Source organism: Stigmatopora argus, chromosome 6 (genome assembly GCF_051989625.1).
Source record: "Stigmatopora argus isolate UIUO_Sarg chromosome 6, RoL_Sarg_1.0, whole genome shotgun sequence".
Taxonomy (NCBI): domain Eukaryota; kingdom Metazoa; phylum Chordata; class Actinopteri; order Syngnathiformes; family Syngnathidae; genus Stigmatopora; species Stigmatopora argus.
Genome location: NC_135392.1, coordinates 13434599 through 13451341, shown reverse-complemented (window position 1 = coordinate 13451341; position 16743 = coordinate 13434599). Strand labels below are relative to the sequence as shown.

The following is a 16743-nucleotide window of genomic DNA, read 5'->3' as shown; positions in this document are numbered from 1 at the left end:
GTAAATGGCGTTTTTTTTGTCCAAGTCCTTTGTCTTCTTGTGGCCATGGGTCCATTGTCCGCAATATTCGAGAGATTACTGTAAGACTTTATTATTACATTTCTATGCTACATTTCAAATAAGTCTAACTTTCAGAAATTAAGAATTCACAATTTTGAGGCATAAAACAGGAAAATTTTATCAAGCCTTTAAATGTGGCAGATGAATCAAGTCTCAAGGTAATAAATTGTGAGTCTTGTTACCTTGTTACTTGCACAGTAGGGAAGTTTGCTGAGAATTTAACTTCAGGTGTGTATTGAGTAATGGACTTTTCGCTGCTGCCGATAGAGTAGTGCTGAAGAATGGAAAAAAAAAAAAACGCTGCCAAGCTGTCGTCCCTCGGCTGTCACAGCAATGATGGAGAAGCCGAGCAGGCTTTTTTTTCGGGAGTTTGAGGGCTGAACAGGCTGGTAGCAGCCATTTCCTGGTGACTGCATCGGGACATGGGCAGCATTCGGTGGGGCGGGGGGCTGTCTCTACTGCGTTGCAGAGAATATGTCTCAGAGCTACACGTTGACAGGGGATTGACAAAGTCGAATGAACACTAGCTGGCCTAACACTTGGAGCTAGAAAAGCCTGAGCACTGCCAACTTGAAGTCTCTTGGTTGCTTCTAGCTAAATATCTTGCAACTGACAAATACTGGTCAATCGACGACGCATTCAAGTGTGTTTAAGTATGACTGTGTTTACCAAGCAGAAACCAAAAGAACTCCATCCATCTTTTATTATTAATGTGCTCTTCACTGCTTTTATGTCATCTGCAGTGCAAAATGTGCATGGCTATATTATTCACTGCACATTTTGATTAAAATCTATCCTTGTAACATTATTCATAGATTGAATGAAGAATGATTTTTCTACTTGCTGTGAATCTATTTCATGTATACCTTATATTCACCAGCAGACATAAGTGAAGTGGGCTTTGAGTACAATAAGTATGGAATAATATTTCAACGGGTAAAAAAAAAAAATTAAAACAATATATTCATATAGAGAAAATATATCTATACCTCAATAATAAAAAAATATAATAATAACTAAATAATGACAGAACTCTGTGTTGAAACTTGTACATTTCATATAGGTTCCCTTCTCATTATTTCAATTTCATTGTTGTCCTCACATTACCTCTTCCTTGTTCTTACAGACCGCTTAATCAGTACAGAGGCTCTGTGTCCCTCCTCAGAGCATTCGAGCAGATTATAGATAAAGCTCTAAATAAAACTGGTTTGAATGTACTGGCACGCAGGTCCAGATGCTTTTTCTGTGACATTAAAGATACAATAAGAATTTGTCTTTAAAGTAACAGTTTTAGATTTGTTAAACAAAAAAAATTAAAAAATGAGCACATTATTTAGGAACCCTTTACGTTTTAGATTTCAGATGCTGATTTTGGATGTAAAAATCTCTTCTATACGTCATCATGGTGACTGGTAATGATGGTCTTTCTTGTTTTTCCTCTGTGTAATAAGTGACAGCTGAGAATTGACGATAACCGTGCAGAGAAAAGCTCTGGGAAGAGAATTGATGTTTTGGGATCGCAGATGGGGGGCTGTAATTTAGTCTTTTTTTCCGTCCATTCATATTCGTACATCCTTGAAAGGGTTGCGGGGATTGCTGGAGCCTCTCCCAGCCGACTTCAGGCCAATGAAAGATTACACCCTAGACTGGTCGCCAGTCAGTCGTAAGGCACACAGAGACAGACGACCATCTGTACTCACAATCATTCCGCCACCAACGGGAATCGAGCCTGCGCCTTCCTGCATCATAGTCAGGCAAATGAACCCCTACACCATCAGGCGGCTAGTCTCAAATTTGCCTTTGTTATTTCCTAAAGGCCAGACAACTGCTGTAGAGTCTCCCCAACCTTTACTTTGCCCTAGGTCTCATCAGTGTTGTTATTTGGAATGTCATTTGTCACAAATACACACACACACACACACACATACACACACACACACACACACACACACACACACACACACGCACACACAAAATGCAGCTGCAGTTCGAGTGAGAGCTGCCACTTGCAGCAACAGAGGTGGCGGCAGAGGCGGATTAGTCAGGCCTGTTGATTTGTGACGACAGGCTGGTATGACTGGCAGCAACTGTAGCAGCAAAGTGTTGTTACACTTCCTGTTCATGGCTTAGACTGTGGCCATCGTATTCATTTTCAAAGTAAAGCCAGCATCAGTCAATGCTATTTCCTGTTTAGCCTTTACTCATCCTTAGGACTCTGTTTTCACAGACTGCACTGGTGTGACTTTTGGAATTTGGCTCTGTCTGACAACTATGTGTAGTGTAATGGAATGGAATATAATCACGGGGGGATACTGAACAAATGTTATGTTCATAAAGTAAATTATTCACTGCCTACAACAGGTCTTCTTTTTAATATACTCTTTTTCAGTAGTCCCTTTTTGCTCTCATTTCATCAGTCTAAGCTGATGCATGTCCTTTTTTCACAACAGGTGAGTCAGTACACATTTGCGATGTGCAGCTACCGAGAAAAGAAAGCGGAGCCGGTGGAACTACTTCAATTGGATGGCTATACAGTGGACTACACTGACCCTCAGCCAGGTGACACAATAAAACACAAATACTGAAATCCTTTTCACTTTGATTGCTTGCACAAATATACAAGTTGAACAGTATGTACAGGGTTATGTTATACAGAAGCATGAGACAGTGAGCATTAAGTTAGTGGTTGTCAATATTTTTGTTATTTACCTAATCATTTGTCTACTGTTATTTATGAATCCTCTAGGTCTAGATGGCGGTCGCACATTCTTTAACGCGGTTAAAGAAGGGGACACTGTCATTTTTGCAAGTGATGATGAGCAAGACCGGATTCTATGGGTGCAGGCCATGTACCGTGCCACAGGGCAGTCCCATAAACCAGTCCCCCCAACCCAAGTACAGAAGCTGAACTCTCGAGGGGGCACAGCGCCGCAGCTTGACGCACCAATATCTCAGTTCTGTAAGTGCTTCTCTACCGAGTAATCCAAATTAAATGTGAATTTAAATTAACGCCCTCGACGCTGATTAACAACACCTACCTTTGAATCTTGGGAGTTCCTAAGAAGAAAATTCAGAGAAACTACAACAGAAACATATCATGCATCCTCATTTTTTCCCACTGTTTGTTCAGTCCATGATGTGGTCTGCCAATGCTTTAAAGCTGTTTCTTCTCTGCTTCGCTCTCTGTTGTAAATTTGCTGGACATTCAGATGTTAGTGGCTTTGCCATGTGTCTTTATGTTTCTCTGTTTGTTCCCTCTTCCTTTTTCCTCTTTGTAAACTAGTCCTCGCTTTCTTGTAGCTGGATTCAATGGTAAGTGTTTTCCTGCCTCTTTTCACCTTTCTCATTTTGTTGCTGTTTTCTTCTCCCTTTGTGCGAACATTTTGACACCTGTGAATGAACTAATAATAATTTTAAAATGTTACCAGTACTGAATAACAATGTTATTCATAGGAGAATCCTTATTTGCATTTGCTAGTGTGCAAGCATGTGCATATCCAGCAGTAGTAGTTCTATAAACTATATGTTTATAGGTAGTTTTAAGGAATGCTCACATTTCAGCCTAAGTAATTCTACAACACTGCATATGTATTTACACAGAGCAAATGCCATATCATTATCCCTCTTTTCTCAGTATGCCAAATAAGGGGTATTGTACTAAACTTGCCAGAGCACGTATCAGTGTTCCAATTATCCAAACATAGCAGTTAAGATATTAAGTGGGCTGAAGCCCAGCTGAGATTGTGTAGCCCAAGTATTCCATAAGTGTTTGTGAGCGTGTTGTATAATGTATATGATACAGACGCTGCAGTCTACTGAGCCTCCTCAGCTGTAATTAGTCATCACCAAGATTAAAGTGCCAGGCTATGACTTACAATATGTGTCAGATCAAATAACAAATAACTGCTTGCCTGTTCATACATGCAAATATACTATTGGTGCGATTATTAGGGTAACATGTTAGTCACTTAACTCTGATCAAAATACAGTGCATTTGATTCCTGTGTTGAATTCTATCACAAAAATAACCCCTAAATAATAAGTGTATGCATTTGAACACTGTGTTTGTATGGCTTGATTGATGCCTGCTTTCAGAAGACAAGGAAATGTATACTTTTTGGACCATTTTCAAAAGTCAATCTTCATTAAATTGGCTGGCACCAGATAGAATCTTGGTTCCAAAGTGCCTAAGGATTTGTGACAAAATAAGTTGTAGTCACCCATTCAGCTAACCAAGTTAGAATGGGATAGGCTCCAGTATGCCCCGCAACCCTTGTGAGGATAAGTGGTTCAGAAAATGAATGAATGAATAAGTTGAAGCCATTTTTGAACTTGTCTGAGTTGGTCTGACTTCAGCAACTTAGAACGTCATGAATGCATTGGTGAGTCATCTTGTGGCCGGAAATGAGTGGGCATGAGCCCATTTTGAATGCGCTCATTTTCTGAGTTGTTTGAATTACAAAACCAATTGTAATCAAATCACATACTGCATTGATGACAAACTTTAACTAGGTCGCACACTCTTTTGGACGGCTCATATGCATGAAAATGTGGAAACAGGGTTGAGTCTTCTTTACAAGTCTGCTGAATACAAAGAATCGTTAGTAGAGAGAGTTGGTTCTAAGGATTTGGGAGGGTATATGTATGTTTTTTTTTAGTTCTACAAAAATGCAAAAATCTCTTTAACACTAGTGGTCCAACAGACACCTCCTGGATCCTCTCCTCTGGATCTATAAACAAATAGTAGCCATCAATCATTGTCAGGGCCGTCCTTCCCGGCCCAGATGGGAGGGGGGTAACGGGTGGGGGTGTCACTGCAAGTTACTGTCCATCCCTCCTGCATGCCTCCACTCCCTCTCACTCACATCAAACAGACCTGACAGGCCACCAGCTACAGTCCAAAGGGGTCCAATGTCATTTTTTTTTACATTTTGTTTTATATGTTTGTATTTTTTTTCGGGGGGCTTTGAGGGGACACAAGTATGTAGCTTAGAGCATCTTTTTGTTTTGTTTGTTGACTGGCAGCCGGTGTGCTGTCATTCGGCAGCTAAGAGGACCATGTCTGACAAATCATTTGATAAGTGTAGAGCAGTGGGCAGTTTGTGTCAGCCTCAACTAATCCGTCTGTAATAATTGGAACTTTATGAAATGTAGTACTAGTTTAAGTAATTACATTTTAGCCTGATAACTCAATCTTAAGAGGCCCTTTTTTCAATTTTTGGGCAAATCTGTGTGTTTCAGTCTAACTGTAAGTCTCCTGTGTGTTACTAAAATAATGATGAAAATAACATTAGAAGCATTAAACGGTGCCAAAGAAGTTTTTTTTAAGACTTTTTTTTTAATAATGTTTAGCCACTAATATAGGTTTAACGTATGCACTTTCTAGGAAGATGCACTCTGGATCCAGAAAAAAATGATCAAACTGCATTGATTATATGATGATATAATCATTTTTTAATGCAATTCTCATTTTGCTGTTTTTTCCTTTTTTCTATCCCCCTTCCCTTTTTCTCGACGTTGGTCTCCTGTCCATCTTTTTTGATGGGCTCTTTGTTTAGACGCTGATCGAGCCCAGAAGCATGGGATGGATGAGTTCATTTCAGCCAACCCTTGTAACTTTGACCATTCCTCACTCTTTGAATTGGTCCAGCGCCTCACTTTGGATCATCGACTCAACGACTCTTACTCCTGCTTGGTAAGCTTACTGTGAAATTCCTTGATGAACAAAGTGTCTTTTTAGTGATCATATATGTTGTGTCCCCTACATTTAGGGCTGGTTTAGCCCCGGTCAGGTATTTGTCTTGGATGAATACTGTGCTCGTTACGGAGTGCGAGGTTGTCATCGCCATTTGTGTTACCTGGGTGACCTACTGGAGAGGGCTGAGAATGGAGCCATGATTGACCCAACCCTTTTACACTACAGCTTTGCCTTCTGTGCTTCCCATGTCCACGGAAATAGGTACAAATGCACACAGAGATTTGAATCGTTCCCTACATCAACCTTTGATTTCCAACAAATGAGATCCAATACAGTGTATCAGCATATAACACTTTTGTATTGGTTCACACCTGTATGATTGCATTTTAATTTTTCATTTTTTTTTCTTCTGCTTTCCCTGTCTGATTTCCTTTCTAACCTCGTAAAATATACCTCACCATCCCCAATAATAACAAAAATAACCCTTGTTAGTCAGCGTGTGTCAGAGTTGTTAAACTGGCCAGTATCAGAGGCAGAACTACAGCTAGTGCTTTCCCCCCCTTCCCCTGAGCCTTCTCCCCAAAGTATTAGGAAAGAGCTCAAAATCATAGAGTTCATGAAGAAAAGGGATCTCAGGTCCCAATTTTTCTCAGGACCAAAAAGGTGAGTTACAGAATTATTCTTTAAGGAACAAACTTATTTAATGTACACTGTAAAAAAAAAAGCTAACTTGAATTCATGGTAAACTACTGACAACTGTGGTTGCCACCATAATGTCTCCCTATAAATTTTCCAAAACAGTGACATCCACACACATCAAGTGTGGCAAGTGAGGCCTAGCTAGCCAGTTTGAAGATATTGCCTTGAGGAGTAGCCATGACAGGTTGACAGGTTGTCACTTATGATGGCTGAACATTTCTGCCGATGACATGGTTGCACACGCCCATACAAAAAAGCTTCACACCTCAACACTGCTCACCCAAACACAATTTCCCTAAACTGAACTGGCCCATACCATGCAGTTAGAAGCGCTCAGTTTCTCGGTCGCCTGTTAATGTGTCACAACTTGGCTTGTGTCCAGATTGGTGTCAGTTCTTATGTGTTTAATCTGCCTGTATTCAGCACAATAATTAATGGCATATGGAATGTCATATAAGTAACATTTGTTATGTTGCTTGATTATTGTCACAAGGTTTTGTTTTAGAAGGTAGCAATTTTTGACCAGTGCCACTGTGGTCAATTTATAGCATTTTGGAGGTAGAACATTAGTTATGGGTCAGTTCATAAATTTTATTGAATTCATCATATTGCATTCAATGTCAAAAAATTAAGACTTGATAAAATACAAAAAATAGAGCTTTTGATCGACCCATTTTTCATGTGATGTGCCTCTAAATTTGTCTGATTTGATGTGGGTTAGCCTCCTAGAACCTGGGGTCCACTTGTGTGGACATCCCATTTCAATGTCAAAAAATAAGATTTGATAAAATACAAAAAATAGAGCTTTTGATCGACCAATTTTTCATGTGATGTGCCTCTAAATTTGTCTGATTTGATGTTGGTTAGCCTCCTAGAACCTTGGGTCCACTTGTGTGGACATCCCATTTTTGGTTGTCACAAGACTACAATGTTAAATTTTGGACTACAAGGGCCTGCCGTCCACATATGATGTTGACATAATGTTTCTCAGAAACTGCATCATGTAAAAAGATAATTCTTTGTTTTTACACTCATCAGGTCCTATTTAGCCTAAATATCAAAGAGAAAATAAAAATGCATGTCTTGCAAGAGTCTGGGTCTTAGGAGGTTAATATGAAGCTACTCCTGCAACAAACAAAGGCAAATTAAAACCCATTCATGCTTTTTTTAGAGTCAGTGAAAGTAGTCTCTCACTTTCGGCCATATTCTCTTAAATTTCAGTATCAGGCGTCTACAGGTGGCTGTCTTTTGAAATGTTCACAAAAGTTGAAAGAAGGTGTCTGGATCAGATAATACTTGCTAAGCATGCTTACACACTTTGATATCAAACACCAGACTAATGAAACACTTCATTGTGACTTACCAACACCCTCTCCTAAATACGTGCGTGGTTTCCCGTTGTCCATTGAAAGGACATGTCAAAAAGAGGTGGGGGTCGGCAGGAGGTGATGGATAGAGGGTGTGTCATGTCTCCTGCTTCTCATCATACTGTCACAGGCACCAGTCCAGTGCCGCTGCTGTCACATGCACTCTGCTCACACTCCGTCCAGGCCCAACCATGTCACATAGGATAAACACTGTCGGGATACACAGAGTCACAGATGCACACCTGCTTTACTAGCGCTATTTCTTAACAACACAACCTCACTTTCAAAATATGCCACATTTCAGATAGAATAGCAAAAAACTGAACATTTCCTTCAATGGAGTTGTTTGAAGTGTTTATGGAAGCAAACAAAAAGTTATGAAGTCATTAAAGAGCTCACCAGGGTTAGAATTTTAATTTTTTGTGAATGAGTGACTGTCAGTGATGCCCCTCAACTTTAGCTCTCATGTTTCAGACCGGATGGAATTGGTACTGTAACTGTGGAAGAAAGGGATCGTTTTGAGGACATCAAAGAAAGGCTTCGAGTGCTATTGGAAAACCAGATTACTCATTTTAGGTAAGAGATAGAAAACTGTTATATGTAGTACTCATGACAAGCAACACTAACAGTATTGATTAGCCAATACTTAAACTCTCTCCAACAGGTACTGCTTTCCATTTGGACGACCAGAGGGGGCACTGAAAGCAACTCTGTCTTTGCTTGAAAGAGTGAGTGATTTAAGATTTAAAAAAAAAATGTTTTAAGTTTATAGTTATACAGCGCAGCGGAAATGAGACTGCTGCATGTTATTTTTTTTACAGCACACATGCATGGACAGAAGTAAAATATATTAAAATGTAATTCAAATAATCTCAGATCTTTTTTGTGTTTTCATTGTTCCCATAAGGTTTTGATGAAAGATGTTGTCACCCAAGTTCCACAAGAGGAGGTCAAATCTGTAATCCGTAAGTGTCTGGAACAAGCAGCTCTGGTCAACTATCAGCGCCTGTCCGAGTACGCTAAACTGGAAGGTAAGATACTGACTGATACATCACCACTACCCCTGATGTGAATCAGCACTTTTCAATATAGAAACTGCGCTAATGAAACTTCTTTCTTTGCTCAGTACAAGGACTTTTGGTTCAAATTGTAGTAGTAGACTTGACTAATTATTATGAATACTTGAAAGCCTAAAACCGTGCCTTTATATATGCTCCCCATGGCTGTACTTTTACAAGCCGCAAAAAAACAGTAAGTAAAAATGCATTCAATTCTTTACTATTCCCTTTGCTGGCTTCTACCATGTCTCGGCTTCTCTTTCAGCTGAGCCCCACATTGGCAATATCTCTATTTGATCATCCTTACAGCTGTCTAGATGCTCCACTCCCTTTGCCTTGCTCACTGATGACCATACTCACCTCTTCCCTCTCTTTGTCTATTGGTATTCCATGGTTTTTAGATTAGATTAGATTCAACTTTATTCATCCCGTACTCTGGGAAATTCACTAAATTAACAACAACAAGAAGACCAATAAACAAACCATTAGTACACTGTATGCTATGGCAGCTTTTCAAAATCACAGAGAGGCCATGGAAAGGATTCGTAGATTGTAATGCTTCCTTCTGTTTCAATATTGTCGTCATTCACACTCGTCATTTTCTTGGGAGGCATGATGATAAAAAAGAAGCTGCTTTATCCACACTCAAAAAACGTGACAAAAAATACAGTCAGAACTAAGTGAAAACGAACAGCGGTCAAAAGTACAGGTACATTAGAGAGAAACTTGAATGGTGGATAGTGGTTGTTGTGAGAAAGCCAATGAGATCCCAGTATGTTGTAGATCTCTAAAGTGAGAATCAATGCAGCCGCGACGATATTTTCAAAATAAAATAACGACTAAGTAATGCATGTACTTTTTGGAGGGTTTCATAACTTGAGTATTTTTCTTATCTCGAGGCACTCATTGACATATCCGTAACCTCGAAATTCTGCGTAAGTAGAGGTATGACTGTAGGTATATTTATGAGATTGTATGTGTATATATAGCTTAATATTTCCTAACACTGATGAAAACATGAAGAAATATCCCCAAATTTAGATTGATCTGTTAAACAGATAATGTCTGTAAAGAAACATTTACCTGCCTGAACAAAGTTAGTAGTGATATATTGATCCTACACTCATCCTTCACCATAAAAAATACAACAACACACTCATACTACTATGCTTGACATCTGAGGAAAAGCAGACATTTTCTGATCTGGTTCTGTTCTGTGGAACGAATGGTTAATCCAGAAACGAGGAAGATCGACCATATCATTGGATACACATTGTTTATTTTTTTGCTATCTAGAAATTACAACCTGGAAATTTTAAAACATAATCTGTCTAAGACATTATGGTAAATAAAGAGGACTTAGTATATTGTGCTCTTACCTATACATTATGACAGTGCTCAAAGCACTTTGCAGGTTCACTCTCACTCATTTAGAAAAACATTCATGAACCAGTAGGCAGTGCTTCTGCCATTCGGCCCAATTGATATTGGGCTGCCAGAACCAGAATTCAACCAGTGACCACTCTGTCACTAGAGGACTGCACATTAAGGGCCTACTAGAAAATTCAAGTAAAAACTGAGTGAGTTCAGAAATTTATTAAATGTCACATTGAAACTGACAAATTCTGAAAGTAATAGAAAATGTTTATCACCCATTCATGAAACAGAAAAGTCTAGAAGAGGATACGGCCTAAACAGTAGTTTGAGAGGAACAATTGGATAATTGTATAATGTGCATTAACTGATATTATATTTGACCCAACACTTTTTTACCAAATTCAACAACACATCTATAGTTAACATAAATGGTTCAAGTATTGGCCCTGAAAACCTCTGGTCGAACCCTCCTGACCATTTTGGCCGTTCTCTCTGACCTGGGCCTCTCGCATGCATCGGTATCCTCCCTCTTTCTCTGTAGGGAAAAAGAGAGAGATGTATGAGCATCCGGTCTTCTGCTTGGCGTCTCAAGTGATGGATTTAACCATTCGTGAGTACTTCATTTCCCAGCCTCACCCTATACCTCCATGTTTCTCTTGCAACCAGCATGCCCAGCCACCACAACAAGTAACCTTACAGCTTCAACATTTTGTTCCAGTCTCAAATGTGTACTTCTACACAATCTGCCGTTAAGCTTGATTTATTTATTTATTTCCTGTACCGCCTTGAAGCACATTGTCTGTCTGCAATTTGAATGCATTTTTACTTTGCTTGTCTATCCGCCTCCGTGCTCATGATACACTTGAGAGGACAAAAATGCTGCAGTGTTTAATGATCTTTGGGTCGTTTTAAGGGAGACTTTTTAGATAGGGTAACTTGGGATTTCAGGTAACTACACTGTACATTGTTGTAAGTAAATATATACCCAATTTGAGTTTTTTTTTTTGTTTTTTTTCTTTTGTATTTTTTTTACCATCATTCTGCAAAATGAGTATTACAATTCTCTCTTCCTCCCTGAATTGTTCCCTCTTTTATCTGCCTCCTTTCCTTTTTGGTAACCTGTCTCAAAAGACAAAATGGAGGATTCAGGTGATTTATGTCTATTCTTCACTTCCCGTTAGCTTTGCCCAGGTCATAAAAAAAGGGGGTTACCTTTAGTTGTTACACTCACAAAGTTTCAGTAGCATTTTTAATACAGAAAATGTAAATACTTTATTATGATTGAGTGATGTAATTTCTAAGTGTTGCTTGCAATCTTTCAAGTTACAATATGTGTGTGTGATTTGAACTTAAAAGGTTCTGTCCTTTCACTGTAAATTCATGCTATTCCTTAAAATTCTATTTAATTTGCTCTCGGGTATCTAGATTAGAGTGCATGTGTAGTACGCAACCAAAGGGAGGATGGATTGGACCAAATCATTTGGTATTCCCCTTTTAGGGAGTGCAATTCTCAATTATTAATGAAATGTTTGTGACATACATACTCTATATGGAGAAATGTTTCTAAGCAATGCACCTTAAATGAATGACATTTCAAAATGTAAAAAAAAAAGCAGAGGGGTGACATTCTCTGTAGGGCAAACTGTGCTACCAAACCTGGAACTTAAGTTTGGCATAAGACATCAGGGTGTCCGAACAAGTCCTCATTATAAGTGTACAAAAGTCCCATTCTGTGGAAGCTGTCACCCATGTTAACATGACTTCAGCTCCCGTGGGTGAAATTCTATCAGCCAGTTGTCTTGTCCACAACATGACTAAACCACTGGAGCTATGCCATTGGGTAGACTGAATGGGCATGAACCCTACATGGCCTGTTCACCTCAAAGAAAGTTTTTGAGGGGCAGAACATTTAGACAACTCCTTCGTAAAATCGGTTTTATCAAGGGCATTATTGAACAGGAGTATTTGTCTCTAAGAAAAATAGTAATTTCCTTTTGTGTGAGCAGGTGTTCGACCTTGGGATTGTGTTTTTGATGGTTTAGCAACTCCTTGTGATTAATGGCATATGATCAAAATGTAAAATTCCTACTGGATGCTATTTAGTTATTTTCGCTAGCTCTCAGAGTTGTCTCTTTCCTGAACTTTTGATGTGATACTGTTTACACTTTGACTACAAAATTTGTTTTGTGCTCATTCAAAAATAGGTAATGGCCCAAAGGCAAGTACTGAATGTGATATATACAGTTCAGAATCCAGGCCATGCAATACCGCTCCACCTACCCACGTCACAACTCTATTGTAAATGATAATGCACAAGTCAATGGCCCGATTGATCAAACGGACAATGAGGAGGTAATGTTGATTTTTTTGCAATGATGCTATTGCATCGTAGTCCAAAATGCATTGGAGTGCATTATCATGCTTATACCATGGCCATGAAAACTTAAAGCAAGTTGAGATTGGAAGTTTCCTTTTTTTAATTATTACCAGGAATCAACCAATGAGAACTAAGCGCAATACATTAAAATCGAGTAGCCATGGTATAATTTCATTTCACCCATTATACATGATAGCAATACCTCCCATCAGGGCCGTTAAACTATTCATAACAATATGATTTTTAAGTTGGGCAAGTTTGCTTGATTTGCCAAATATATATAAATATTTTTCAATGTGATGACTGAATATAACAAGCCTAGTTATGAATATTGCACAATTGTAAGTCAGATAAAAAGCATATAATTATTAACATTACACAATATCACAACATTACTGCATGATTAATGTTGATTGTTGTTTGCATCCCCCATTTGACCATATTTTATCTGGATGTTGTCACCTTTTTGCTGCCACACCGACATAGATGGGACACAATACTTTAGTAATAGGACATGGCAATGTATTCACGTCAAACTACAGTCATCTGTAACTGCGACATCGCGTACTGGTAGAAGGGGGTAGATAAAAAACAATGCACACCCTAACCCTAACCCTTTCTCGTACGTAAGCATACTTTTTTTTAAAGGTCTTGTTTCCATTCCTAAAAAAACCTCACGTACCAGCCAGTCATTCTTACTGTGAAAATATTCAGACTAATGACTGAAAGAAAGAAACCTTTTGAGGCAAAGCATCTAATTCAATGTGATATATAAATAAATATACAGTTCCAATGTCTGGCAGTAGGCAAGCTAACATGCATGTTTTTTATATCTAGTACACTAAATGCCAATGAACATGATTTTTTTTCAAGGGTGTGTTTGCTATTTGCATTTGGTCGCATGCTTTAAATCCATGTATACCCTTTGTCATAGATGTTTAAGACTGTCTTTCTAAATTTTTACCTTTGTGCCACAGAGAATGTTGGCCGACTAGCTACTCCTGCAAAAAAACTGGAGGACACCATTCGCTTATCAGAGCTCGTCATCGAGGTACTACAGCAGAATGAGGAGCACCATGCTGAGGTCAGTGTTAATGCACACGCACACACACACACACACACACACACACACACACATTTAGCATGTTAAATTTAATGACTTTGTATCTTCTTATAGTTAAGGACACGTATATTCATACTCATCCGAGTCACTTCGGTCTCAAAGCAATACATTCAACAATCTTAAAGTGGTGGAAATAAGTGAATTACTGGCTTTCGCCACGTTAATCACTTTAATTTAAACAAAATGAAACCAGTAGCTTTGATCGTCAGCGGCTGGAATTGATGCGTTCACACCGACTACAATAAAAACTGCCCTCTCTTCAAATGTGCATTCCTGTTTGCAAAATGATCAATATAAGTCCTCGGCCTAGACCTGTGCCAGACATGAAAACAGACCCATTGTGTTAGAAAAATAAGGAAGGAAACTGATTACATCATCTTGATAAACTATCACAGCACAATTTTTCAGGTCTAAAGCATTCTCATATAGGTACTGGAAACACCATCTTTTAAGCCTGTGGGTACATTAATTAGAGAGTTAATATGATGTGAATGTGCCAACATGTCAGCTCCTCGGGGATGTTGTTGAAGGACCAAGAGTGCCTGTGCATGGAGGAAAACGAATGTTTTGGATGTACTTGAAAATAGCCCAGTCCTTAATAGCGCCTCCAAGTTGATTATTCCATGGTGGTATTTGAGTGTAGCAAAAGCTCAATGGGTTATTTTTTTCTCCCTTCCAGTTGATTTAATGAAGGAGCTGTGCGTAAGTATTTCAGTAGCTCGATCATATACATTCTGTATCTGTCAAGGAGCTGCTGCTGTTTACTCAAAGGGCTAAATTGATGTTTGATTGATGTGGCGCGTTTTTTCTGCCTCTTGGATTTTTTTCAACACTCCCATTTGTCTCTCCTCCACAATTTGAAGGCCTTTGCATGGTGGTCAGACCTGATGGTGGAGCACGCCGAAACTTTCCTGTGTCTCTACTCAACTGACATGGATGCGGCTCTTGAGGTGCAGCCGCCTGACAGCTGGGACAGTTTTCCCCTCTTTCAACTACTCAACGACTTCCTGAGGATGGACTGTGAGTACGGGTGAGGGAAATGGGATTAGCCACTCTGTCTTCTGACGAATATCGGATTGCTTCAGTACTCATTAAGAGGAAAAAAAGCAAAAGAATACAAATTGCAATTCCTTGCTTCTTGAATTGTTACTTTTTTCATTCTATGTATTCAGTGCCGACGTTTTCCAAAAGCAATTGGGTCCAAATTAAGTATAAGCAGTCATTATATTGTGTGCAAAAAGGTGTATTTGTCCATTCATGTATGTGTGCCTTTGACTGAAGATAATGGTCACATCTTGACTTCGGTTGCTGCAGGCCTGCAATCTCTATAATGAACTGAATTCTTGCCCGAGGGATCACCAGGGCGCTGTCTGTGGTCCTGTAAAGGATACACTTCACTGTTCACAATTCCGACTCAATCAAGTTGGGTGCTAATTGTCCCTGGGGAATGTGTCCCCTTTTCTTTTAGTCAACTGGGAGTCAAGGAGAAGTCAAGAGTGTAAGCCGCTCATTCATTGTGATCAAGATCATTAAAAATCTGCTCAATTGGTAGTGCCTTAAATGGCCATCACTTTGAAATACTGAAAATTGCATTTGAAACATATGCAGCTAGGCATTGACTAATTTCCTAATTTCCAATTTCAAGACTATCATGTTAAACAAATTACTCGACTCAACATTTTGCATTGCATTTCATGATACACAATAGCTAATTGGATGCAACAAAAAGTATACAGGCAACTTTCTGTGCCACTGACAACTAAACATATTTGCAATAGTTATTGAAGATGTCACATTTAGCAAAATGTTTCTACCATACCAAGATAAAATAAAGAGATCTAGCCTACCCGTACTGTACTCAGACTGTGTCATGGTAGAGTAATCTTTTCCACAGAAGGTCATCTTATTCGGTCCCATTAGAAATGAACTTATGAAGCAGTAAATAGCCGTAGTACAGAGCAGGCGCCGAAATTCTGTTGCTGCCAAAGCAGTGGTGTTTGGGTCACGGCAAGCCCTGAAACCCCACTCCTGGATACAACACATCCAAGTGGACAACAGCCGCTGAAGTGGCTAATTGGGAGAGTGGCAATCAGGGAACACAACAAACATTGCACCTACTGTGTATCACTGACCTTGACTCCGATGCCAACACACAGAAACACATGCTCAGGGGGGGAGAGAAAAACAAAGAGAGAGAGGGAGAAAAAAAAGCAAGCACGCTGCATGGAGCCGTGAGCCATTACTTTAGCACACACTGGCCTCCATTTTATCTCCTGTGGTCTTTGTCAGTGTTGCCTTTTTACCAGTTGGATGCTGGCAGAGACATGGACAAGTGTGTGTGTGTGTGTAACTGGTTCCGATTCAGAAATACCCTGACAATTCCAACCTGGATTGGGTTTATACTGCCTCACACCTGTGAGAAGAGATGCAACGTCACATGAAAGAACACCCAATGGCATGTTTTAGTTTTTCTCCTTGAGCGATCATAGTGATTGCCTTTTTGGATACTCTGGAATAATCACACAAAAATGAAAGCGTACCCAAGTTTTGCCTTAAGGATATTCACAGATTCGCCGTTCAACGTAATAGTGATGCTAATAAGAAATTTCTGTTTATGTACACCCAAAATTTCACCAATTGTCTATTACATGCTCATGCATAATAGACTAGTTTGAACATTTACAGTGACCATACATATTTTTCTACAAACAGATAACCTTTGCAATGGGAAATTCCACAAACACCTGCAAGACCTGTATGCCCCCTTGGTGGTGCGTTACGTGGACCTGATGGAGTCCTCCATTGCTCAGTCCATTCACAGAGGCTTTGAAAGGGAATCTTGGGAACCTGTAAAGTAAGGAGATTTTATGTAACTTTGCCATCTTTATACCCTCTCATGGGGTGAACTATTATTCACCAACTAATGATCGGTATTAACATTACTTTTACATTGTAAGGAAATATATTTACTAGTACAGCAGCAT

The 16743-nt window shown here is 39.3% G+C and overlaps 1 protein-coding gene across 1 annotated transcript in view; it reads left to right on the top strand.

The window, feature by feature from the left end:
• The window catches only part of LOC144075496 (calcium-dependent secretion activator 1-like), a 55328-nt gene that overhangs the window by 16105 nt on the left and 22480 nt on the right, over positions 1-16743 (top strand). Inside the window, exons 10-21 of the mRNA XM_077602563.1 lie at positions 2511-2619; positions 2807-3019; positions 5619-5755; positions 5832-6019; positions 6251-6421; positions 8299-8400; positions 8489-8552; positions 8732-8855; positions 10801-10869; positions 13614-13720; positions 14623-14779; positions 16472-16613. Coding sequence (XP_077458689.1) covers positions 2511-2619; positions 2807-3019; positions 5619-5755; positions 5832-6019; positions 6251-6421; positions 8299-8400; positions 8489-8552; positions 8732-8855; positions 10801-10869; positions 13614-13720; positions 14623-14779; positions 16472-16613 — 1583 coding nt within the window. The remainder of the gene's footprint in view (positions 1-2510; positions 2620-2806; positions 3020-5618; positions 5756-5831; positions 6020-6250; positions 6422-8298; positions 8401-8488; positions 8553-8731; positions 8856-10800; positions 10870-13613; positions 13721-14622; positions 14780-16471; positions 16614-16743) is intronic.